This window comes from Schistocerca piceifrons, chromosome 7, assembly GCF_021461385.2.
Source record: "Schistocerca piceifrons isolate TAMUIC-IGC-003096 chromosome 7, iqSchPice1.1, whole genome shotgun sequence".
In the NCBI taxonomy this organism is placed as follows: Eukaryota; Metazoa; Arthropoda; class Insecta; order Orthoptera; family Acrididae; genus Schistocerca; species Schistocerca piceifrons.
The window spans coordinates 187348645-187375755 of record NC_060144.1 but is presented as its reverse complement, the minus strand read 5'-3'; the positions used below and the strand labels follow the sequence as shown (position 1 = coordinate 187375755).

Genomic DNA, 27111 nt, shown 5'->3' with positions numbered 1-27111 from the left:
ATGTCATTCATTACAGGTTGTTTTTCATTAATAAAAAAATGTTACTTTAAGCAATTAATACAGAAAATAAATTATTGAGAAACAAGGAAAAATTATTGTCACAGAGAAGGAGAGGAGATTATTCAGTGATGGAAGTAAGTTGCCAAACAGTGAAAATAGTGTCAAGTATTAAAAATAGATTGCATAACAAATAAAAATATCACCAAATAAAGAAAAGCAATTGCTGGAAAAATCACCACTTGAACCTGAAGGATTTTTCCCTTATTTTTGTTTTTTCCTTTTCCCCGTGTGTGTGTGTGTGTGTGTGTGTGTGTGTGTGTGTGTGTGTGTGTGTCAGCGTCAGCCAAGTACTCTGAATTTTTGAGTGTTATGCACATCCATACTCTGCATACTCCTGTGAAGTGCTTGGCAGAGGATACTTTGCATTGTACCGCAAATTAGGGTTTCACCCCTTTCCACTTGCTTATGGAGCACAGGAAAAATAATTGTTTACGAAAGTGGTATGAAAAGTTCTCGGAAGCACCATGAGAGGTCAGCACTAGTGCAACGAGTTGTTCACCTGATATTCATTGGAAAACACGTGCCACGCCTGTAAACACATGCCACATCAATGCTCGTGGAAGAGAGCTGTGGCAGTGACGTGGCTGTATTGTTGTTTCTGTGTAGTGATTTGGGAAGATGGAAAAAATCAAGATTTGAGCAATGATTAAGTACTTAGTAAAGAAAGGTATGAAAGCAAAGAACACTTATGCTGATTTCCAGAATACACGGGTTCTCTGCTCCTTCATATTCAACTGTTGCCACGTGGACAAAGAATTTAAATTTGGTTGGGAGAGCTTAGATGATGATCCGCAAAGTGGTCGGCCAAGATGTGTCACTGCTCCAGAAATCATTGCAAAAATGCACAAAATGGTCATGGAGGATTGCCAATTGAAAGTGTGTGAAATTGCTCATGCTTGCCAGATGTCATCTGAAGGAGTATATCACATTTTAACTGAAGAATTAGAAATGAAAAAATTATCTGCAAGCTGGGTGCTGCGACTCTTGATGCTGGATCAAATACGTGTGCTGTCGCCATGGAAAATCACTCGAACTATGGTATAAAATGTTGCCACATTCGCCTTATTCACCTGATATGACTCCGTCAGACTTCCATCTCTTCCCAAAACTTCCCTTGGTGGACGAAGATTCACTTCAAACAAAGAATTGATAGCCAGAGTTGAGAATTAGTTTGCAAGCCTGGAGGAAGCTCATTTTCGAGGTGGAATCAAGGCCCTGGAACATCTTTGGACCAAGTGCATTAATCTACAAGGAGACTACATTGAAAAACAAAAAAAAGTTTCAGTGAAGTACTTTTTTTCTATTCCGTTCCAAGAACTTTTTTCAAACCATCCTCGTAGATACCTATGTGTTTACTGTAGTCTGATCAGGTGGTACATTTCAGCTCTTCTTCTATAGTAGGTGATGCTAGTTAAATTTAACTTAGAATATTAGGAGATCATATTTGATTTTCTTTCTGCCATGATGACAGTAACTTATCAGGTGAGATAATACAGTGCTTGACTACTGACACCTGCAGAGGGCCGGATGCATTAACTGCAGCGAAGCCTGTGGATGAACACTAAGTTTGCATTTGACAGTTTATGCAGTATTGTGTTTGATGAAGGTTGTTGTGGAACTGATTAGTGCAACATTCTGTGCAGTACAGCAACATGTCTGCAAGACATCATTTGAGTGCTTACGAGTATGGACGAGCAGTTGGGCAATTTGACGCCAGTCAGTGTCATTACGGTGGCCACAGTAATGGATGTGTTCAAAAGTGTCATCTCATGATTAAAAAAGATCATTGGAAGTAGAAATGCTATGTGAAAGCATGCCAGTGGGCATAGACATAGCACCACACTGCAAGATGGTCGATGTATACCCCTAGTTGTGGAAAGGAAAAAGACATCTCACTCCTAGGCAGATTGCTGCAGACCTTGTGATTGCTACCGGTCCAATTATCTCTGCCAGAACCATTTTGCGGTGATTAAATCAGGCTGGTCTGCATGCTTGGAAGCCTGTTAAATAGTTCCCATTTCAACCACACCAGCGTCGAGAAAGAGTTCATTGGTGTAGGGAGCATGTTACTCAGGGTCGGCATCAGTGGTCCAGAGTGATTTTCTCTGAAGAATCCCACTTCACTATGGCAACTGATACTGGCCACTGGCTGGTGTGAGAGAAAGGGTAACATGTTACCCACCACAAAATGTTCATGAACATAATGGGTATGGCCTAGATGCCATAGTGTGGGGAGGCATTACGCACGATGGCTGAAGACTGCTTCATATCCTTGCATGAGGTACTGTTAAAGCACAGTGGTATCGCAGGGAGATTATTGTTTATCACATTCGTCTGTTTAGAGGTTGCAGTAGGTCCTACTTTCTGTATATGGAAAACAATGCCCACCTACACAGGACTGCTGAGGCGTGGAATACACTGGAAAGTGAAGATTTGGAACATATGGAATGGTCTGTGTACTCCATAGCTGTAAACACTATAGATTGTGCCTGGGGTGCTCTTGGCAGATGTGTTTGTTAATGAACACTGCGTCCTCAAACCGTGCGAGAAGTGAAAACCATCTTGAGAAGGGAGTGGGACAATGTCACCCAGTAGTTTGGTAGCCAGAATGAATAACAGGTGCAAAATGTAATTTTATTCAGTAGAAACAAAACTTTGATTGTAATTAGCAATGTATAGTAGTTGTTCACTTTTCAGCTTTTTTTTCTGAACTGATAGCAAAATTGTTTTTCCCCCCTCGTATTATCGTTCAATCAACAATTTGGGCAAATGTCCTCAAAGTGAGGGTGCATTCTGTAATACTGTAAAATAATGAAATATATCTCACTTATTTTAATTTTGTCCATTGTGTGATCACGGTTGTAAATTAATAATTTGAGAGTGTACAGGATAGTTCAGCTCAATCACAAAAAAACAAAAACTGCATCATTTGCATATATTTTTGTTGTTCAGTACATTGTTAGCTGAATTGCCACTAAAATATGAATGTGTTGTGAAATATTAGTTGCACAATTTAAAATGTAGTAAGGTCATCAAAGGAAGTAATTTAGTATTCAACTGAAATTTTATTTCTGTGCAGGTTTTCCCACACGAGGGCTTGGTAAGTGTAGTTCGCAACGTCTTCGACTTTGACAGCTACAGTCCAGAGGCACAGGAGACTGTCATACAGATACTACAGAAGCATGGAATTCCCATGGGTGCCAGCCCATCAGACATCCGTCTAGCAAGAGAGTAAGCAATTCACTCAGAAGGTGGCTGCATCAAACAAACTGAGAGAAAGTGTGTGTACTTCACAAGAGAGTTTGAAAATCCGTTGCCCATTCTCATATTTCCTACCACCTACTAAGTGTTGATAAAATATTTGCTTTTGTTGCAACAGTTTTTCTGTGTAATATTTCTCTTTGTATCCAGTATTATGTGAAATGTGTCAATAAAATTTCATAAACTCACTTTTCCTTAAATCATTTTTTACTTTTTATTTCTCTTTTAGCTCATAGTCATAAACCAGTTTGATGTAATAACAATAATAGAAAAGTCTTCCATTCAGTACCCAGTAACTTACTTATAAATATTGTGGGGAAACTGATTTTACAAAAGTATGTCTCTTATAGCACATAACACCCACCTTTGCCCTGTTTGTGGATGCCATTGGTAATGGCATGGACATGTTCTCAATTCTCCATTTCTCTCATATAAATTTGTGATACCTCGTAGTATCCTATATTTTTTTGGCGTCTTGTCCAGTATTTGCTTCTTCTTCCCTGTAATTCTGTCACTGCCAATTGTTCTCATTTATTCCTCTAGTTATTTGCCATATATATGAAATTTCAGCTGTCTTTCTGCCGTTCGTCTCCTCTGGTTTTCAGATAGTGTCTGTTTTCCTTTTGCTAGTTTTCAAAGTTAACATTTTCCTGACTTTTAGTATGTATTTGTCTGCTGCCTGTAAAATGTAAGCCTTTTATATCTTTATTTAATTATTTTAATTTTGGGTATTATTTTCTTACAGATCCCAAAGATCTAACAACCCACATATAACTAAGTGTATGTTCCATTCGTGTTTCTGGTGTGTGGTGCTACACGGATTTGAAGGATGACAAAACACAAAATACTCACTCCAAAGAATAAGTTTTGTTATTTACAAGATTTTTCAGTAAGATTGGTAGGGTTTCCAACTGAGTTAAAAGAAAAATTTTGCCTGCTGACCTAATTATCTTCAGATTCTCCAAGCAGTGATTTTGGTCTGTCCCCTATCTGGATTTGAACCATGTTAGTTGGAGTCCATGCAGTGTGCACAAATAAAATCACTGTTCAGGATACCTTAAGAAAATGCCTAGATTAGTATCTGAAATATTTGTATGCAAATTAGAATTGTCAGTTAACTGAAAACCCAAAAACATACCATCCAGATTTTCCTATTTGTAAGTATATTTTTGACTCATATCACAAGTTAATTTATTGATGAGCAAAACCACAAGCATACACAGTGCTGCTCAGTAATTCATAAAAAAATTTATTTATAGCATAGTACAACTTTAACTTGGTTATATTCCATTCCATTTCTCATCATTATATTACCACCTCTGAATTGAAACGTTCTGTCATAGTGGTGTATGTACTGATCTTGGCTAACCTGGCAAACTAATACTTGGAAATAAGCAAATGCAAATATGTGTTATGAGGAGGATTTGTAACTCTTCTCGAGTGGCTTATTTTGTTAAGCATTCCCAGAAAAAATGAGTTTGAATTTATGTCAAGTACACAGTTCTTATCTGCCTAGTAAGCTAAATCATAACAAAGAAATTGACATTGTGCAAAATAAAGTGAACTGATTCAAAATATGCTTTTTATAAGAAAAGTAAAGCGGGTCATTTTCTTTAACGAAATAAAACAAACGTTGATAGCTGCAAAGCGTATGGTTACAGTGAACTGATGTCTTCTTGAAATGTCAAAAAATGCTATTCAAGGAAGAAAAAATTAGAATCATTGCACAATATGTCACAGAATATAAATTTTGGATATATTGATGGCTAGCCATATCCATTGTTTGATCTGAATGGCTTGTTTAGAAATTAGATAATAAAACAATAAAATTTTGAATTTAGATTTGAAATGGAAAATGAAATTTGGAACTTGATGTTCAACTGGATGTATAGTTTTTATTTTCAGACAGTCATTTACTTTCTACAGTCTTCCACATTTACATGTGATTAAATGCAGCTTATCATTCAGTAACTAGACACGACATAGAATGTATGATAAATTTTAAGGAAATATCTTTCATCTATTGATACCAGTACATGAACAGTAGATGTTTTTAAACTCTGCCATGAAGAAAAAAGTTACATTTGCTCTAACCAGAACAAATGAGATGTGTCGAGCTTCAAAGCGTTCATAATTGATATTCGTAAAAAACAACTGATTTTACTCCTGACTACCTCTAAATATCAAGTGCTACAAAGCTTTGCGATTCAGAGGGGATTTCTGCAGCTGAATATAATGCATCCTCTATGCAATATGGCTAGTTTTTTCAGTTACAGCACTAGATAGTAAGTGATTTTTGTGTAGCGTATTTATTCTCTCAGTGAAGTTCCTTAGGTTTAGGGGTGACCATAGTTTTAACTTTTTTCTGTCATGGGCAGACAAAAGTGGAAGAGGTTTAACCCATGACAAGACCTGCCATAAGGCAAAATACCATACTACTACTACTATCCTGTCATTACATGCCAGCTAAATGATCAATTGACAACAGTATTTCATTTCCAGAGTGGCTCCAGAAGAAATAAACAAGCCACGTGCAAAAGCACATGTAGGCTTTTCCTTCCTCCTGTTTTGCTTCTGCAAATACTTTGTGCTAAAGTCTGCTGCACTTGAAAAATATACACTGTGTTTCAGAAGTGATAGTCAATATTCAGGGATATGACAGGAATAATCATTCAAACAAAAAGTTCAAGTAAACATGGGCTCTAAAATTCTATGAGCAATTCTTGATCTTTGATACTGTGAAACAAATCTCTTCTAATGCAAGCTATTTGCTTTCCTTATTTTGGAAAGTGGTACTACGGACCAAAACAAGAAAAAAATGAACAGTATACATGTGCTGTAAAATGTATACAGTTAGAGGTATGAGCATTTGCTCATCTTCACTACTTTGGAACACAACTCTTTTAATGAACAAGTGCTCATACCTTTTAAGGTATGCATTATAGAGTACATGTTTACTGGACATTTTTTTCTTGTTTTGGTCCATACCACCACTTTGCAAAATATGGAAAGCAAAGAGCTTGCAGTAGAAGAGATATGTTTCACAGTATCAAATATCAAGAATTGCTCGTAGCTCTTAAGATATGTGTTTTAGAGCCCATGTGTACTTGACTTTTTTGTTTTGAATGATCATGGGTTCATATCCTTGAATATTGACCATTACTTCTGACACATCCTGTAGAAGACTACATTGTTCTCATTATAAAGGGTCTAATTTCTAAAATTTTAAGTGCTGGAACATACCTCTTCAACCCCTTGTGGTTTTTGAAAACTTGTGATAAAAAGTATAATGAGAAATCATTTTTTACAAAATACTGTTGTGAAATTCAGGTTTTTAAAGCCTAATTTCTTATAATCAGAGCAATAGAACCACAAGATTTAATATGAAAAACAGGTGCTATCGTCTGTCTCTATAGCAGTGTCGCTTTGCTCCCTAGCTGTGCGTGATACATATCGGCCAGCACTAGGCAGTAGTCTTCTTGAGTGTGGCATCATGTTTTCAAATGATGGCCGCTGCAGCATTCAACAGTTGCATTATAGATGCTCAGTGAGCTGAAGTTTTGGGTGTAGGCTTGTGTATCTAGAAATGAAATTTCTGAAAACTTAAATTTTCTCATTGAGATATTCCATACATTAACATGTTTTTCTAGTTACACAGTACCTTGCCCATGCTCCTGTTCATCGCATCACGTTGGTCACCCATTACCACATTCACTGGTGTAAATTATAGTTACTTTAAAATTTAATACATGTATACTATTTTAAATCTCTGGTGGCGACTTGTTCTAGTAAGTTCAAAAAACTTCCGTTGAGGTGCTGAAACACCATTTTGGCCAAAATTATGCTGCGATTACAAGCATTGATAAACTGTAAACATATGACCAGATGTCAGAATGGTGTCTCCTATTTCAAATTCTTGCAGAATGCTATCTTATTGATCAATAAACTAACAGCATAACTGACAATGTTTTTTTGTCACATTATTGTGTGGTAGGAATAATGATAATATTATGCAATATTGCAGTGCCTGTGTTATTCCGAATTATGGTGTAAAGTTCCTTTGGACAGGCATGCATGTCAGAAGGGACAGGCACTGTGATGACTACAGCCATCGTGAATTACATGAAATGTATTCACAGTTATGAATATGGACTACCACCAGCTGTACCAGGTGTACCGGTATGAAATGAGCGTTAAGATACAAAATGTGTCAATAGGGAACATTTGTTGTGAACGAGCCTTAATTAATTTTTTTTTTTTTTGTTGGTGTGACATCTGTCAAAGATATTCAGTATACGTCAAGTCATGGAACAAACAACATCATATGTTTTCATCGTGTTAACAATGTCGGATTTTGTACCAGAAAGTGATGATATGCGGAAATCATTAATTTTTTGTTTTCATTTGAAAAAAAGTGCTGCAGAGTCACATCGAATGCTTGTCGAGGCATATGGTGATCATACTCTATCAGAAGCAACATGCAAAAGACACTTTCAACGGTTCAGAAATAATGATTTTGATGTAATAAATGAAGAATGTGGAAGACCACCAAAAAAGTTCGAAGACGCTGAATTGCAAGCAATATTGGATGAAGATGATACTTTGAGTCAGAAGCAAATGGCAGAAATGCTAAATGTTGCACAACAAACAATTTCTGACTGTTTCAAAGCTATGGGAAAGATCCAAAAGTGGGGAAAATGGGTGCCACATGAATTGAATGAAAGACAGAGTGAAAACTGAAAAACCATTTGTCAAATTTTGCTTCAAAGACATGAAAGAAAATCAATTTTGCAAGGAATTGTTACTGGCGATGAAAGATGGATTTATTTTAAGAATCCTAAATGGGAAAAATCATGGGTTAATCCGGGACAATCATCAACATTGACTGCAAAACCAGATCAATTCAGCAAGAAGACAATGGTCTGTGTTTGGTGGGATCAGAAAAGTATGGTGTATCATGAGCTTCTAAAACCTAGTGAAACTGTGAATACTAATCGCTACAGACAACAAATGATCAATTTGAACTATGCATTGATCGAAAAAAGACCAGAATGGACCAGAAGACATGGCAAAGTAATTTTTTTACACAACAATGCACCTGCACACAAAGCAAAACTGGTTCAGGATACAATCAAAACACTTGGCTGGGAGCTGCTACCACACCCACCGTATTCACCCGACTTGGCCCCTTCCGACTTCCATTTGTTTTCATCAATGTGACACGCGTTGGCTGAGGAACACTTCGATTCCTACGAAGAAGTCGAAAATTGGGTGTCTAATTGGTTTGTTTCAAAAGACGAACATTTCTATTGGCGTGGTGTCCACAAATTGCCAGAAAGGTGGTCAAAATGTATAGAAAGCAATGGTCAGTACTTTGAATAAAATGTTTTTACTTTTCAATTCAAAATTAGTGTTTCATTTTCAGAAATAAACGCTCATTTCATACCGGTACATCTGGTATAATGGAATGACGACAATGAAAATTTGTGCTAGACTGGGACTTGAATTCGGATTTCTCGCTTATCGCAAGCGTTCACCTTACCATTTAGTTACCAGAGCACAACTCGTGTCTAGACCTAAACTTTCATAAGTCGTCAACCATGTGTCAACATCCTGTACTTGTACATCCATTATGTATATTCCCACACAGGGGAGACATTTTACTTGAAAGTTGTTTACCCAGTGTCAGCAGATAACGATGCAGTGCGTGTGTTATTCCGAATTACGATGTAAAGTTCCTTGGGGCATGCATACATACATAATATACATAATGGTTGTACGAGTCCAGGATGTTGCCATATGGTTGACAATGCATGGAAGTGTGGGTCTGGCCATGAGTTGTGCACGGGTAGCCAATCGGTAACATGACCGCTCGTGATAAGCAGGAAATCCAGGTTCAGTCCTGGCCCAGTACAAATTTTCATTGTCGTCATTCCATTATACAGCTGATGGCAGTCCATAATCGCAACTGAAATAACATTTCATGTATTTAATGACAATATTATCAGTGCAAGAAATGTTGCATAGGTATGTGATACACATCACATTGAGTTTAGACTCTAGTAACTGGCATGAGAGATAAGGTTTTCAATTAGTTCATTTTTTGCCGTTTTTTAGAGAAAGATAGTAAAATAGTGGTTGTGAATGATATAAGGGCTCATCTCTTCATAAGTAAAACAAAAACAAATTCACTTTAATAGATATAGCCCCACTCTCTATGTTGGAAAACGTTTATTACTTCCATCTGCCAGGAGGTTGATGTTCCACTTAATGGAATATGATGAAAGGAATCCATAGACAGTATGGGATATTGGCATTACCCTTTAAACTGACTGATTCAGTGATTACAGTTATACAGTCATAGTGATAGGAAAAAGACACTCATTGAAGACATGCGGGGAAAAATGGGCTAACTCACAGTATTTATAAATGGAGAAAAATGGGGTAGCATAAATGAGGCTGGAAGAAAAACATCGATGTATTGAATTCTTATGTTCTGAACGGAAATCCATGCAGTAGGACCAGTTATTGTGTTTGACTGTCATATCCTTTATATTGGAATGTAACATGAAAAATAATAATTAATAAAGAAGTACAATAATACTTAACTGTAGTAAAAAGTACTGTAAAAGGGGAAAATGAGAGGTAGCACATCACGTATGGCTCAACTAGATTGAGCTAATGGCCACTATCATATTCTGATGTTGCAAAACAATGCACCTATTGATGAAAATAATGACCATAACAGAATTAATAGTTTTTGAATATTATAAGTCCATTTTCAGATTTTCGTTGGCAGTAGTAGACTGTTTAACCGGGAAGTTCTGTTTTGATTCTAGTTCTTTCTTTTTCTGACCATTTTTCCCACATGAAATTCACATCTTAAGGTGATAACAAAGCCAATATTGAAAAACTGTTGTTGCTGTCTTTGCACTTATCTTGATAAAGATTGTACATTTTACTAATGTTTGGATCTGCACACAGATACATGATATTGGGATTCTTTTTCCTGGATTAGTGACTTGACTGCATAGGAAAACTATTTACTCATACGTGAGTCCATGCACATTTTTGGTCCTCCTTGTTGCATTTATTTGGGCAATTGTTACGTCTCCCCACTTATCCACTTTAAATAAAATATTTAGCCTTTAATGTCAAGTTACATACAAATTTATCAATGTGAGTGTGTGTCTGGTGTTTTTTGCCTAATGAAACACAGAAACTAACTTCAGGAGTTCCAGATGTTTTCTTTTGTTGATTCACATGGAATAGGTGTCCACTGCTTATACCGAAGATTACTAGACAAGCTTTCTTACAAATCTGAACATCTACTTCGCCTACAGTAACCTTGTAGATGTTGGCTGTCTGTCGCCCACTCCTCTCTGGATCATCAGTTTACCTCCACTTCACAGGATACATATTCACACACCCAGACATATAAGAATTTTGAAACATCATTGTTATTTAGATTTTTGAAATGACAAAACAACTTCTCCTGTGTACCTGCAGGTACAACCTCAAAGCATTTTCTTGTGTAGGCTCAATCTGTATCATGTGATTTTACCCTTTTCGCTACACCTTTATAATTACTGTATTCTTTACCACTGTTTTGCTTCTTGTTCTCAACTTCTTTGTGCCAGTTCTGTGGTTTACACTTCCTCTTTTGACTATTTCCATTGATTTTTCACACTTTCATCATAGTTTCCCATTTCTACATCCACCGTGTTCATTTTTTGTATTCAGTACTGAATGTGCCAGCTGAACACTTCAAACATGCTAAAATAGGTTCATCAAGTGATTAATATTATATATTACACAAGCATTATATTTCGTGTTTAAACTTTTATTAATTCCAATGTAATCTATCTTAGCCCCCAAACCTTTTCAAATTACAGTTAGTTTTTTGTTGTTTGTTTATCATATAGCACAGTATTGGGTATCCTGTTACTCAGCTATTCAGCTTCTTTCCTGTGGAGGGAAGCTGGAGTGTAGCAGAAGGTTAGCCCATTTTTGACATTACAGAAATCGTATCTGGTGAAATGCAAGAAATTCTCTGCATTGTATTACATCCTAATGTGATAATTAGGGGTGACACCAATGTCAGTTTTGATAATTCCTATACCAGCAACAGATGGTAGCACTTATCTCTAAGTTTTTACGTTTGAGGGTTAGCCAGTTTTCCTCCACATGTCTTCTATTGTAGCATTGTGCTTCTAAATGAAAACCTTAGATTTCATGATGCACACGTTAATAAGACACGCTGGTAGGAATCCAGGTAGGATGTGTAGGAACATCTATTATTTCCTCCAGATCTTGCGAAATTTGGTTAAAGCAAATTTGCTACTCCATTGAAAAAATTATACAATGGAAAATCCAAGATGGAATAACAGCAATGTTGTGAAAAGGGTAGTTTGCTACTCAGAAAATAGAGATGATGTTGAGTAGCAGATCTGTACAACAAAAAGACTGCTATACATTTTATCTTTCAGCAACAAGGCCTTCTTCTAAAGTAGAAAGCACACACACATTCCACAAGCACAACTCATACATACATAACCACTGTCTCTGGCCACCTAAGCGCCGGAAGCTTAAATGTATTGCAGTCATTTTGTTTTGCCTCTGTGACTCAACATTACCTTTATATGGTGAGTAGCAATCTTTCGTGCTCCAATGAAAAAGTTTGAAAAATAGTACAAGAACATTTGAATGCAAAAAGGTAAATCCATGCCCTTTCATGACAAAAGTGCAGTCAGTCATGTCTGCCAAACATTAATGCAAACTATCTGCAAATTTAATGTAATGAATATTATGACTTCTGATTAATTTTTTTAGCTTAGCTATAGTCTTACAATGGACAAGACACCTATCTTACATTCTGTGGTTGTATGAGGCTCGTAATTTAACAATAAATATTTGATTTCATAAATAACACAGAAATTGTGTGGGAAAGTAAATTGTGCACATCATTTTCAGGTAAATAGAAGAAATGGAGTCAGTGCCTTAAATATTGTTTTCACATGAATGTAATTAACTTTTTTTTATCAGCTTGTGGAAGTATCATCTTTTGTGAACATAATAGAAAGAACATCCAGTGGAGCCTGTATAGCAGCAAGTAATATGATGGACTACACAGTGACCTAAAGAGTACAAATGTATAAGTGTAATCGGTACAAGTCTCAGTTTTCAGATTGAGAGTAAATTCAAAATTATATAGAAGATGTCATCAGTTTTTTATTAATTACATGTTGTAGTGAGACTACTTTGCTTCTTAGTTATGTGAAGCAATGGGGAATTGTTGCAGATTCCCAATGTCAGCACCTCAACTTACTGGGGAGTGGAGGTTATTGTCTTCTGTTGGTCGACAAGTATCTGTTGAGGAGCATTTTGTGAAGACTGGACGTCCGAGCCGAGTGGCCACTCGCACATATCCCTTGGATGTTGTGCAGGCACGTGGTGCAGTTTTCACAGAGTTGCAGTCATACTGGGCTTTACCTTTGGAGGAAACTAGCATTGTAGCAGGGCTCACAGTTACCAAAGGTGAGTACACCAGCACTACATCTTCAGGGCTAGCATGCAGGGTAAAAAGGCATTTTGATAAAAACAAATCAAAGTAATTTGTAATTTTTCCCTTTTCTGTTCCTTTCCATTTGTCTCTGCTACAATGTTTCTAAAATTAAAAATATTTCTGTATGATCTTCATTTCCTAAGCAGTTGACTTTGCTGCTTTATTTCACCTGGTGTACCTCAGTGTTCTCAAATATACCATATTCTTAAGCTACATTTCTTACCTTCTTGCTTAGTGAATCTGTTTCTCTGACTTTTTGTTGTGTTCCTTTCTAATTTTGTGTCTGGCTTTACTCTTCATTTTCTTCCTGAGTGCGTTAAGATTGCCACATCCTATACAGTTTGCATATTGTTTGATAAAATATACCCTAGTATATTGTTAGTCCTATCTGATATTTGAAAAATCTATTTTCTGTTTAAAAAATGGTTCCATTCCATGCTGGGTGCCTGGCACAGCAACCGATTATGAATTTCTTGAAATAATGCAGTCTTTATTAAGTATTTTCTGTTGGTTTCCTTCTGCATACATACATTCTGAAGTCTTATGTTAAAGACAAATTTGTTTTTCTCTGCAGTCTCCTGTTTTATGTCTGTCAAGTCAGGCTGGTTGTGTGGTGTGATGTCTGCTGTCTTAACCAAACTTTTCCACTGAAGTATATTTCCTTTGGTGTTTGCCCTACATTCGTATTAAAATTTCTCATTACACTGGTCTACAAATTTATACTTTGCAGTGTTGTATCATTTTTGGTGATTCTCATGTTTTTCTTTATTTGTTAAGTTCAATAGTAGTTTTTCCCTCTATCACATAAGGTTTTTCACAACGTAATGATGAGGATGCTGAAAATTCATATGAAACACATACTTCCATGAAAGCGTTAGTGGGGGAGGGGGGGAAAAATTGGAAAATAAGACAGTGCCAACACTACAATCAAGTATGGAGTTCTTTAGTGCTAATACAAAAGCATAAATCTTAATATCTCTTTTTTCACTCAAAGCTCCATTTTGAACTTATGTGCACTGCCTGAGAACTCTCCCTGTGCAACAACCAGCAATAGTCAGCTGTCACAATGACATCCCATTGGCCCTGGTACCTTCATTCCATTTTTTTAATGTCTTGACGGAACCTTTCTCCCTGTTCCTTACTTGTAGCATATAGGTTTTGTGGAAAATAACTGTCATTGGAACCCAGGCAGTGCTTATTTCCCAAAAAATTATTTTCATCTTATTTACAGCGTATCCAAGCTGATCTTTTTATACCTTTCATTTGTTTTCAAATGTTTTATCTTTCATTAGTTTGTTCCGGCCGGTGTGGCCGAGCGGTTCTAGACACTTCAGTCTGGAACTTCGCGACCGCTACGGTCGCAGGTTCGAATCCTGCCTTGGGCATGGATGTGTATGACGTCCTTAGGTTAGTTAGGTTTAAGTAGTTCTAAGTTCTAGGGCACTGATGATCTCAGATGTTAAGTCCCATAGTGCTCAGAGCCATTTGAACCATTTTTCATTAGTTTCCAAATGTCGGGGCTGATGAAAACTCTTACTTTCAGCATTGTTTCTTATTGATGTGGAAACTTATTTGTCACATACTTGAAACTGTCACTGTCTTCAGGTAAAGCTTTAATAAATTATTTCATAATACTAAATGTTATGTGAAGTGGAGGCAGGAGATTTCACTTGTCCACAAAAGAATCAAATAATACATTTTCCTTTTTAATGTTACACTTGAATAGATTTTTTAAGTCCACTGCTTGTCTTTTGTATGACTGTCCAATTCACGTAGGATGCTGGACTTCTTGGTACAGCCTCTTTGTAATTAAGCTTGTCCAGAATAAATCTTAAAGGATCATACGTCTCTTTCAAATTTACTGAAGATCCAAGAGGTGTGGAAGCACATTTGTTCCCATTGTCTGGACAGCTTTGAGACTTTTTTTGTGAATAATTGATGAAGAATATCCAGTCTTGTGCCTCGTACTGAATTCCCAACTTTAGCATCAGACCAGGGAAAGTCGAGCAGTATACGAGGTCATCTTCTTGAGAAAAATGAGAAACAAACACTTTTTCTCTATTTCTGAATCAAGACAGAGAAGTTCCAAAGGCCAACTAGCACTTTTACTACAATCTAGAGGATAAAAACTGTCATGTTTTTGGAATGACTAGATAGGGAAAATGATTTTGCCTCACAACATTCCTTGACTCTGTGAAATCAGCAGAACTGTCATGTGTCTCATTCCTTGAAAGTGGAAGCACATCACACATCATTGACTCTCTCTATCTCTATCTATCTATCTATCTATCTATCTATCCATTTAGTCATTTAGCCAATTCTGACTCTTTGTGATCCCATGAACTAAGACACACTAGTTTCTTCTGTCCTGCACTTTCTCTCACTGACTTTCCAGTTCAGAATCTGTTACTTCTGTGCTGCCATTGGTTCATCTCATCCTTTGCTGCCCTCTTCTTCATGTGTCTTCGATATTCCCCAACATTAATGTCTCTTCCATTGAATCATGTTTCCTCATAATCTGTCTGAAGTATGTCAGTGTTTGTTTCAGTTTCAGACCTTCCAACCAGCAATATGGTGTAATACTGACCTATTCATTCGCTTTGCAATCTGTAGAATTCTAAGAACTTTCCTCCAACACCAAAACTCAAAGGTGTCTATTTTATGCTGTTCAGCCTTTTTTTGGGCCAGGCCTCACATCTATACATCACAACTGGAAACATAGTAGCCCTTACTATTTGGATCTTTGTTTTTAAAGTTATATCTCTACTCCTTAAAACATTGTCAAGGTTAGACATTGCCTTTCTGCAAAGTAACAAGTGTCTCTTGATTTTACGGCTGCAGTCACCATCAACAGAAATCAGAGAGCCGAGGCAACTGAATGTAGAAACTACCTCCATTCTTTCTCCTCCTATATGCAATCAAGTGGTAGGTGTAGCTGCCATCATTTTCATTTTCTTGACATTTATTGTTAGAGCGCCTTTGCACTTTCTCCTTTCACTTTCAGTAAGAAGATCTTTAACTCTTCTTCACTTTCTGCCATTAGTATTATATCACCTGCATATCCAAAATTAGATTATTTTCCAAAGAGTTTTTTCCATAACAGCAAGGTTACCTATTCATGTCAGTTCCAGGGAGCAGAAATAAAGGCATATGCAATGTATCTTATACACTTCTCATAGTGTAAATCAAGCTTTGGTGATGTTTAACTGAATTTGCTATCTTTGAATCATAATGACTGTGGGATGCTAGTAAAATTGTGAAGCATATACACAGTACTCAATTCCTGTGTTTCAGTTTTGATCTAACTACCTTCTAATAATTATTTTAACTTAGTCTCCCTAAATTTTTGTTGCTTTATATTCTTGTTCTCAGAAAGTAGCAAGGCCACTTGTTCAGTATATGAAGAAAGTAAAGGACAGAAATAGACATGAAAGCTGTCATAGGGAAGAATAGGTTATTCACTTGCTACATTCAACAGACGGAAGCTTCTGTTAGTTCTTACCACACTTTTGTTTTCAGTATCTCCTGTACTCTTTTGTTGGTTCTTTTATGAATGCACTTGTCACCAAATATTATTGCAATTTCCTTTCATCCTTTGTTACTTCCAGAGGAAGAAATCTTGTTCTAAAAAAAATATAATTTTGTATAATTATATTACCCCACCCTGTCAAAGCTGTTACACCTTTGGGTTGCAATATGTCATTTTGATGTACCAAGACAGGCCACACAGAATACACTGTAGTGCAAAACATAAGGACAAAAGAAACTTTCACCAAGTAACATAGCTCAATGAAACTTCAACCATGTATAGAAAACACAGCTACAGTATAGCACGGGAGGTAATAGAAATAAATATGTTATGAGACAAGACAATGATTATACTGAAGTCACCATGATTCCTGATGGTTCCTTGAACTTTACAAAAGGTGGGACATGATTCTTTATATGGTGTGTGGTCATCACAGGTGACAGTCCATGCTGCAACATGCTCCCATGCTAGCCACAGTGTCGTTAAGGAGTTTTAGAGGTAAGGCATTCTATTCCTACACCAGCACAGTTGACTATTACTATATTGTCATTGGTGTGTGTGGATGTGCTGCCGTATCTCTGTCCACTGCATCCCACATGTGACTGATGGGGTTTAAGTCATGGGAACTGGCAGGCCGAGTATCCTCTTGTTCCGAGAGCTCCTCCCCTTGCACTCTTCGATGCGATTGCACATTGTCAACCAAAAAAATGAATTCAGGGCTGAATGCATCCCTGAAAAGACACACATGAGGAAGGAGTACAGTGTCACAATAATGTTGATTGATGAGTGCGCCATGTTCAAAGATTTGGAGGTCAGTACCCACATGTATTGTAATGCCTCCTCACACAATCACACATGGACCACCAAAATGATCATGCTTAACTGGATGTAACTAAATATGGTTAGAGGTGGGCACATGTAATGCATCCAGAAATGTAGTGTAACATGATCATTTTGTAGGTACAGGTGTTATTATTTGGGCAGCCATAATGTGACATGCGTGTACTGACTTCCAATTCGTCGAACATGGTACACTCATCAGTCAACATTGTTGTGACACTGTACTCCTTGCCAATGTGCATGTTTTCAGGGATGCATTCAGTCATGAGTTCCTTTTTAAGGGTGACAGTGCTCAATCACATCAAACAGTACAGGTGGAGGAACTCTTGGAACAAGAGGATATTCAGGGATTGGCCTGGCCTTTCCATTCCCCTGACTTAAATCCCATCGAGCACATATGGGATGCATTAGGGAAATGCACTGCAGCACTTCTGCATGCACCAGTTGCATCTTTCTTTCAGTTACGTTACATATTATACTATAGCACTTCTTTCTATGAGTAGTCCAAATTCCATCATGCTGTGTTTCTTGGCAGTGACACATCATACAAAACTTATTTTGTCCTTAAGTTTTACACACTGTTGTATATCCAGAATGAGTAAGTATTTCGAGATGCGTACCTGAGTCATGTGTTTGCTTACTTTTGAAACAGTACGACAGATGTGTGTGGAAGCTCTTCTCATGGTCGCAGACAAAAATTGTGGTGTTATTACCTTGTTACAATTTTATCAAGTTCCACACATGTTGTCATCATCGAAATGCATTTTGCAGACCCTTTGCAATACCACAGTAACAAGTTACATTGCTACAGCAAGATTCGGAATCATAATTTTGCAGCTAAAATTTTAAAAATTACTTGCATATATCAGAAAATTTGCCACATTTTCCATTATAACTTAGGGTAAACGAACTCCTGATATATTTACTCATTTGAGATATATTAGAAGTATCCTTTTGAGGTGCCTCACTTTGTGGAATCCGTGAGTTCTTGCTGTAATGAGCTTCCATGAAAGGTTGTAAGCTGAAGAAGGGACATTAGAGATTTAATGCCTTGCTAACATTGACAAAATTAAATGCAGTATGAGATCAACAATGTTTAGGAAGAAGATCATCTGTGACATTTTATAAAGAACATTTATGACATTTGTTTCAATGATTTAGGGAAACAAAGGAGAAACTGTATTGGAATACACAAAATTGTGATATGAACTCCATTATCTTCACTACTGAAAAGTCACTTGGTAACTGGACTCTGTAATTTGATCTTTGACTTTGACAGCTGATGTTTTATAATCAAGACAGTAGGAACATCAGCTAATGGAGAGCTTAAGTAGATCACTGGACATTAAAGCCAGAGATCTAGCTAACAATGTTGTTACAGTTCACACTTTGAAATTGCTTCAGATGTATTTATTTTCCTTTTTGGAATGTGTGCCTCTTTGTAATAGTAATTAAGTATATTCCATCATTTTTGTGACAAGTATATCATGACATTTTCAGATTCTGGAGACAACTTGATGCATGACCATATTCATGCTCTGCTGTCGAATCCACTGAGGCTGATGACAATGCAGCCAACAGGCAGCACAATCAGTGAAGTACCCTTGCAAGGTACCATCACACCAGTGAGGGGTGCAAGACCACAGTATACACTTGCTCCCGTGTGCACCACAGGCAACTATGTCCTTGTGCATGAGCAGTCAGTGAGTCATCCTCAATCTCAACTTCTGTAATTTATATCTTTTGTACATGTGGCATTATTGAAGTATTGATGAAACTATTGATTCTATTACACACCTAATTCTTACTAGCAACAAATTCTGTTCCTATATTATCCACTTCTCTAAAGAATATTTGTATCCTATCTGTGCTTTTGTTTAATCTGACAATATTTTGAAAAGGATAGATTGCTACCTACCGTATAGCGTAGATGCTGAGTCGCAGACAGGCACAACATGAATACTACTAAAGACATAAACTTTTGGCCAGAACGCCTTCTTCTGTAATAGATGACACACACACACACACACACACACACACACACACACACACACACACACACACACACACACATTCCCACAAATGCAGCTCACACACACGTGACCACTGTCTCTGGCTGCCAGTGCCAAACTGCGAGCAACTGCACATGATGGGAGAAGCAGTCTGGTTGATGCGGGTAAGGAGGAGGCTGAGGGGTGGGGCAGGGGGGGGGGAGCAGCGTATGGGTGGTGGACAGTAAAGTGCCATTTTGTGGGAACATATAGGGATAAGGTGGAGAGGGGTTAGGGAAGCCAGATGCACTCAGAAGGTTAGACATAGGGTGGGATGGGGCAGAAAAGAAGAAAAGTAAACAGGCTGTAGATGTGCTTGTGGAATAGAAGGGTGTAGAGTGGGACTGGGAAGGGATAGGCAGGTGAAAGACAATGACTAACAAAGATTGAGGCCAGGAGGGTTACGGGAAAGTAGGATAAATTCCAGCAAGAGTTCCCACCTGCGAAATTCAGGATGTGAAGCAATAATTAAAATGAAGAACGTTGTGATGGGCAACATGCTCAGCAACTGAGTGAGTGGCGCAACTGTTTCTTGGCCATAGTTTGTTGGTGTCCATTCATGCAAACAGACAGCTTGTTGGTTGTATTGCCCACGTAAAACAAAGCACAGTGGTTGCAGCTTAGCTTGTAGATCACGTGTCTGATTCCACAGGTAGCCCTGCCTATGATAGGATAAATGATGCTTGTGACTGGACTTGCATAAGTGGTGGTGGGAGCATGTATGGGACAGGTCTTGCATCTAGGTCTATTACAGGGATATGAGTCATTAGGCAGTGGGCAGTAATGTGATGTTCACTTATGGTTGTCTTATAGCCTCTCCAAGGAATCGGGCATTTTAAAAGCATCATCACAATAAATATTTTCACTAATGAAATTCATCATAAATAATTCATCACAATTTGAGAAGAATAGTGATACCGATACCTACAACACTAGAGGGAAAACAACTTTCATTACCCATTATTAAAGCTGTCAGTGGCTCAGAAAGGCATTCAATATGCAGCAGTAAAAATTTTTGATTGTTTGCTCAATGTCATAAATGTTGGAAAGATAGCAAATCAAGTTTTAAAGCTCATCTAAAATCATTTCTCCTGTAGTGGCATGAGGAGGACTAAAAAGTAATGTGTTCATTAATGTTAACACTAAACATGTATACGTATCATGTAAACTGACTTATTCCGCATCATTATCACAAAAGAATTGTTCAAATTATCTGTTGAACATATAACTAACTAACTACATATCTCAGAACTGAAACACTTTACATAATACCCTACACTGCTGTCAATTGGAGACTATTGGTATTTTATTTTATTTGCTTGTATTGTTTCTCAAAATGATGTAGCTAGATTCAGTAAATTTGAAAGACAAAGAACGTTTATATAGAAAGATCCCTAAAGTGATATTACACTGTCCAATCTCATCAATGTGACCATCTATTAAAAGCCTGAATAACGACCTTGTGCAGTGTGAACCACTGCAAGATGTGCAGAAAGAGAGTCAGTGAGGTTCTGGAGGGTACTGACAGGATTTCTGTGTTAGGTTTCTCGGTTGAGGTTCCATGGCATGATCGAGGTGGCCCCACAAATTCTCAGTTGGGTTTAAATCCAGGGAATTCGGTGGCCAAGGGAGTGTGATGATATCATTCTGGTGCTCTTCGAATCACGTACGTACACTGTGAGCTGTGTGACACATTGCATTGTCCCCCTGGTAGATGCCATGATGCAAAGAACAGACTGCATGTAGGGGTTGACATGGTCTCTAAGGACAGATGCAGACTTGTGTTGATCCATTGTACCTTTCAAAATGACAAGATCGCCCTTCCGACAGTTGTTGCAGGGGGTTTGTTTTCAGACATTTCACACCAACATCTGAAAAGGCCACCTGTTGCCTCTCAGTTGATGTCCAGTTGCAGCCTTCATCACTAATAAACAGCAGTCATCATTGGTGCAAGAACCAGGCACCTGCTACATAGGCCATATGCAGCAACATTCGCTAAACAGTCATTAAGAAGGCACTGTTGATAGCCCCTTGGTTCATCGGGATGGTCTGTTGCTCAACAGTTGCACGTCTATTTGTCCATACACATTTCCACCATGCGGGTTCACCCCTGTTGTCTATGACCCATGGTGTACCACAGTTGCCTTGGTGCCGGCTTTGGATAGCACCAGTTTGCCGTGCATGGTATACTTTAACCACAGAATTATGCAAACAGTTTACAAACTTAATTGTTTTGGAAAGACTTCCACCATTGGCCCAAAAGCCAATGATCGAGCCCTTTTAGACATCAGATAAATCACCCCATTTCCGCATTATGACAATGACTGCACTGTTTTTCACATCCCCCCGACACACTGTATATACCCTCCAGTGCTAGTACTGCTGCCCCTGCACCCATGAAGGTTTATTGCTTGTTGATGCTGAACATAGATGGTGGTCACATTGATGTGACCAGACGTGATCTTCCCTGACCTTACTGGGAGGTTATGCCGTGCGTGTTGCTTAGAGGTGTGCTGGAGTTGTGATGTAGCAATGCTAAGCACACTTCTATGATTGAAAGTCTCTAAGGTGCGAACATATTGTAAACTACGCTATGAAAAAAAAACACGGCATGATTTGATAGAGAAATGACCAGAAATTGATTGAGGAGGTTGCCAGATTTTGTGATACCTGCAAAGGACAACAGTTTTTTAAGCACATTAATAATACTATCATTTCAGGAATCAACATTAGGGAAATGTTACAGAAATTTTAAGTAATTACTTGAAACGTCATTCAGATAATGTAATTTTTTAATATTGTATCATATTTTACACTGTCAGTCACTCACAAATGCTGCAGCCTGAATGGGAAGTTTAGTGTCAGTCACCAATGAGTGACATGGCACCTAATGTATTAATGTACGTGGCCATATTGACTGTACATTAACTAAAATCATATGTATTTGAAATACTCAGAACAGCATTAAATAATAGTGATAGTTAAATGTTAATAGTGGGAAAGTTTAATTGATTCCATAGTGAGAATAATGTACTGTTTTCAGTCAAATGGCTTAGTGCTGGTAGACTGGTCTGCGGGTGAGATCCACAAAGTGACACTTTCCGGCAGCCCAGATGACCGAGGTGGTGCTGGAGGCTTCTTTGGTCTTGCATCTTCGAGTGTGGGCAATTGGAAGATGCTCCCAGCTCTGCTTCATGACATGCACACTGCTGTAAGTTCTTAGTGGTGTGCTAATTCTTGCTTTAATAAATGTGTGAAGATTCTCCTGACCAAGTTTTCTGTAGAATTAATTTTTTTATTATCATATTGTAAACTGTGTATTACATGCCAGAGGAATTACAGCACTTTCAAAAACTTTTAACCTGAAATTAGTAAAAGACCTGAAAAATTCTGCTTAAAATTTTCCACAAGCTACAGTGCAGATGATAAAATCTGAAGACTTAAATGATTCTTTTTGCAATTAAGTTAAAACAGAACATTTCTGTCATGAATACTTTGAATTTCAGTAGCTAATAATTATTCCAAACTAACAGAACCTTCATCACTCTTTAAACTAAGACATTTGTACATAAATACAGGAATAGGTGAATAACACAGATTTATTCTTTGAAAACAACAGCACAGATTCCAAGGAAAAACCTCAAAATCTCAACCATGAGAATCCAGATGCTACATTAATGACAGGAATAAGCTATTTTCTTGTTTATCTTATCCTACACGTGGCCAGGCAGTAATTGAAGTAGAGCTCTTCTAAGCTAGTAAGGGTTCTGTTCCCTTATCCATTAAAGTGAAAAAATGCTTTTAGTTACATGAAACCTTTGCAGTTTGTTTTTACCCAATGGGGAGCCAATGTTTAATCACTTTATTTATAAATCATTTATCATAACATTGATCATTGGTCTTAAATTGAGAGCTAAATCTCCAAAACTTCTTTGTGACTGTTTTAAGCATATGCTGCTTTCTGTATCTCCTGACATTGAAATGCAAATCTTTCTTTCAGGTGTTCTATGAGGAAGGAGGAGAAAGAGCAGAGGTTGTGAATTTTCAGACGTTCATGAGATACAACATCACATTTCCTATGAATGTCATTTCTATACATATACCTTCACCTAACCATTGGCTTATAGAATGTGAAGACAGGTATGCATCACTGTAATTTATAACAGTAATGAAAGTTCCTGGATGGAAAAATATGTAAAATCCGGGAAAGGCAAATGTAAAATCCAGGAAAGGCAACCAGTGCATGGCTCACAGATACACATAATAGAAAACAGTTAACACTAGCTTTCAACCTCTTGAAAACACTTAAAACTAGCTTTCAAGCTCTTGCACTTTTTCTAGTAGGAGTAACACACATACACACGCGCGCACACACACACACACACACACACACACACACACACACACACACAAATGAACATGCTTGCAGTAGCAGCGAGACTGCAAGCACGTACTATAAGGTGTCTGCATGGTTGTGTGCATGTGTGACTGTGGTACTGCTACTAGAAAAGAACAAGAGCTCAAAAGCTAGTGTCAGCTGTTTTGTATTATGTGCTCCTGTGTGCCACACACCAACTCTTATAATTAACTGGTTGCCTTTCCTTATTTCACTGTAATTTGTGTTGCTTTACATATTTAAATTCTTAGGAGGATATACTGTGCTGGCTGAGACATTAAAGCACAAGATATTATAGTCATGTGAAATCTGATGAATTTTTATGAAACTCCAAGTGTATGTGTTTGTGAGTGTGGCTGTGACTGTGACTTTCTGTTTCTTTTTTTAATGCATGAACTGAAAATATGCTAAATGAAAACTGAAAACAATATCTCATGCTGATAGATTTGATATGATTTAAAGAAGACATTCCATACTTATTTAAGCATTTACTGCCCAGATATTCTATTTATACCCTATTGTAAAAAGGATAGTTGCTACTCACCATATAGCAGAGATGATGAGTCACAGGTTGTTGTTGTTGTTGTGGTCTTCAGTCCTGAGACTGGTTTGATGCAGCTCTCCATGCTACCCTATCCTGTGCAAGTTTCTTCATCTCCCAGTACTTACTGCAACCTACATCCTTCTGAATCTGCTTAGTGTATTCATCTCTTGGTCTCCCTCTACGATTTTTACCCTCCAAGCTGCCCTCCAATGCTAAATTTGTGATCCCTTCATGCCTCAGAACATGTCCTACCAACCAGTCCCTTCTTCTCCTCAAGTTGTGCCACAAACTCCTCTTCTCCCCAATTCTATTCAATACCTCCTCATTAGTTATGTGATCTACCCATCTAATCTTCAGCATTCTTCTGTAGCACCACATTTCGAAAGCTTCTATTCTCTTCCTGTCCAAACTATTTATCGTCCATGTTTCACTTCCATACATGGCTACACTCCATACAAATACTTTCAGAAACGACTTCCTGGCACTTAAATCTGTACTCGATGTTAACAAATTTCTCTTCTTCAGAAACGCTTTCCTTGCCATTGCCAGTCTACATTTTATATCTTCTCTACTTCGACAATCATCAGTTATTTTGCTCCCCAAATAGCAAAACTCCTTTACTACTTTAAGTGTCTCATTTCCTAATCTAATTCCCGCAGTATCACCCAACTTAATTCAACTACATTCCATTATCCTCGTTTTGCTTTTGTTGATGTTCATCTTATATCCTCCTTTCAAGACAATGTCCATTCCGTTCAACTGCTCTTCCAAGCCCTTTGCTGTCTCTGACAGAATTACAATGTCATCGGCGAACCTCAAAGTTTTTATTTCTTCTCCATGGATTTTAATACCTACTCTGAATTTTTCTTTTGTTTCCTTTACTGCTTGCTCAATCTACATATTGAATAATATTGGGGAGAGGCTACAACCCTGTCTCATCCCCTTCCCAACCACTGCTTCTCTTTCATGTCCCTCGACTCTTATAACTGCCATCTGGTTTCTGTACAAATTGTAAATAGCCTTTCGTTCCGTGTATTTTTCCCCTGCCACCTTCAGAATTTGGAAGAGAGTATTCCAGTCAACATTGTGAAAAGCTTTCTCTAAGTCTACAAATGCTAGAAACGTGGATTTGCCTTTCCTTAATCTTTCTTCTAAAATAAGTCGTAAGGTCAGTATTGCCTCACGTGTTCCAATATTTCTACGGAATCCAAACTGATCTTCCCCGATGTTGGCTTCTACCAGTTTTTCCATTCGTCTGTAAAGAATTCGTGTTAGTATTTTGCAGCTGTGACATATTAAACTAATAGTTCGGTAATTTTCACATCTGTCAACACCTGCTTTCTTTGGGATTGGAATTATTATATTCTACTTGAAGTCTGAGGGTACTTCGCCTGTCTCATACATCTTCCTCACCAGATGGTAGAGTTTTGTCAGGACTGGCTCTCCCAAGGCCGTCAGTAGTTCTAATGGAATGTTGTCTACTCCCGGGGCCTTGTTTCGACTCAGGTCTTTCAGTGCTCTGTCAAACTCTTCACGCAGTATCGTATCTCCCATTTCATCTTCATCTACATTCTCTTCCATTTCTGTAATATTGTCCTCAAGTACATCGCCCTTGTATAGACCCTCTGTATACTCCTCCCATCTTTCTGCTTTCCCTTCTTTGGCTAGAACTGGGTTTCCATCTGAGCTCTTGATATTCATACAAGTGGTTCTGTTTTCTCCAAAGGTCTCTTTAATTTTCCTGTAGGCAGTATCTATCTTACCCCTAGTGAGATAAGCCTCGACATCCTTAAATTTGTCCTCTAGCCATCCCAGCTTAGCCATTTTGCACTTCCTGTCGATCTCATTTTTGAGACGTTTGTATTCCTTTTTGCCTGCTTCATTTACTGCATTTTTATAATTTCTCCTTCCATCAATTAAACTTGTCCGCCCCTGGTAGCTGAGTGGTCAGCGTGACAGACTGTCAATCCTAAGGGCCCCGGTTCGATTCCCGGCTGGGTCGGAGATTTTCTCCGCTCAGGGACTGGATGTTGTGTTGTCCTAATCATCATCATTTCATCCCCATCGACGCGCAAGTCGCCGAAGTGGCGTCAAATCGAAAGACTTGCACCAGGCAAACGGTCTACCCGACATAGGCCCTAGTCACACGACATTTCATTTCAGTTAAATTCAATATTTCTTCTGTTACCCAAGGATTTCTACTAGCCCTCGTCTTTTTACCTACTTGATCCTCTGCTGCCTTCACTACTTCATCCCTCAGAGCTACCCATTCTTCTTCTACTGTACTTCTTTCCCCCACTGCTGTCAATTGTTCCCTTATACTCTCCCTAAAACTCTGTACAACCTCTGGTTTAGTCAGTTTATCCAGGTCCCATCTCCTTAAATTACCACCTTTTTGCAGTTTCTTCAATTTTAATCTGCAGTTCATAACCAATAGATTGTGGTCAGAGTCCACATCTGCTCCTGGAAATGTCTTACAATTTAAAACCTGGTTCCTAAATCTCTGTTTTACCATTATATAATCTATCTGATACATTTTAGTATATCCGGGATTCTTCCATGTATGTAACCTTCTTTTATGATTCTTGAACCAAGTGTTAGCTATGATTAAGTTGTGCTCTGTGCAAAATTCTACCAGACGGCTTCCTCTTTCATTTCTTAGCCCCAATCCATATTCACCTACTATGTTTCCTTCTCTCCCTTTTCCTACACTCGAATTTCAGTCACCCATGACTATTAAATTTTCGTCTCCCTTCACTATCTGAATAATTTCTTTTATCACATCATACATTTCATCAATTTCTTCATCATCTGCAGAGCTAGTTGGCATATAAACTTGTACTACTGTAGTAGGCGTGGGCTTCG

The 27111-nt window shown here is 37.9% G+C and overlaps 1 protein-coding gene across 1 annotated transcript in view; it reads left to right on the top strand.

Moving 5' to 3' along the window:
* Positions 1 to 27111, top strand: part of LOC124804710 (von Willebrand factor A domain-containing protein 8) — a 256617-nt gene that overhangs the window by 152857 nt on the left and 76649 nt on the right. Inside the window, exons 19-23 of the mRNA XM_047264969.1 lie at positions 3140 to 3291; positions 12623 to 12858; positions 18756 to 18958; positions 22350 to 22517; positions 23307 to 23446. Coding sequence (XP_047120925.1) covers positions 3140 to 3291; positions 12623 to 12858; positions 18756 to 18958; positions 22350 to 22517; positions 23307 to 23446 — 899 coding nt within the window. The remainder of the gene's footprint in view (positions 1 to 3139; positions 3292 to 12622; positions 12859 to 18755; positions 18959 to 22349; positions 22518 to 23306; positions 23447 to 27111) is intronic.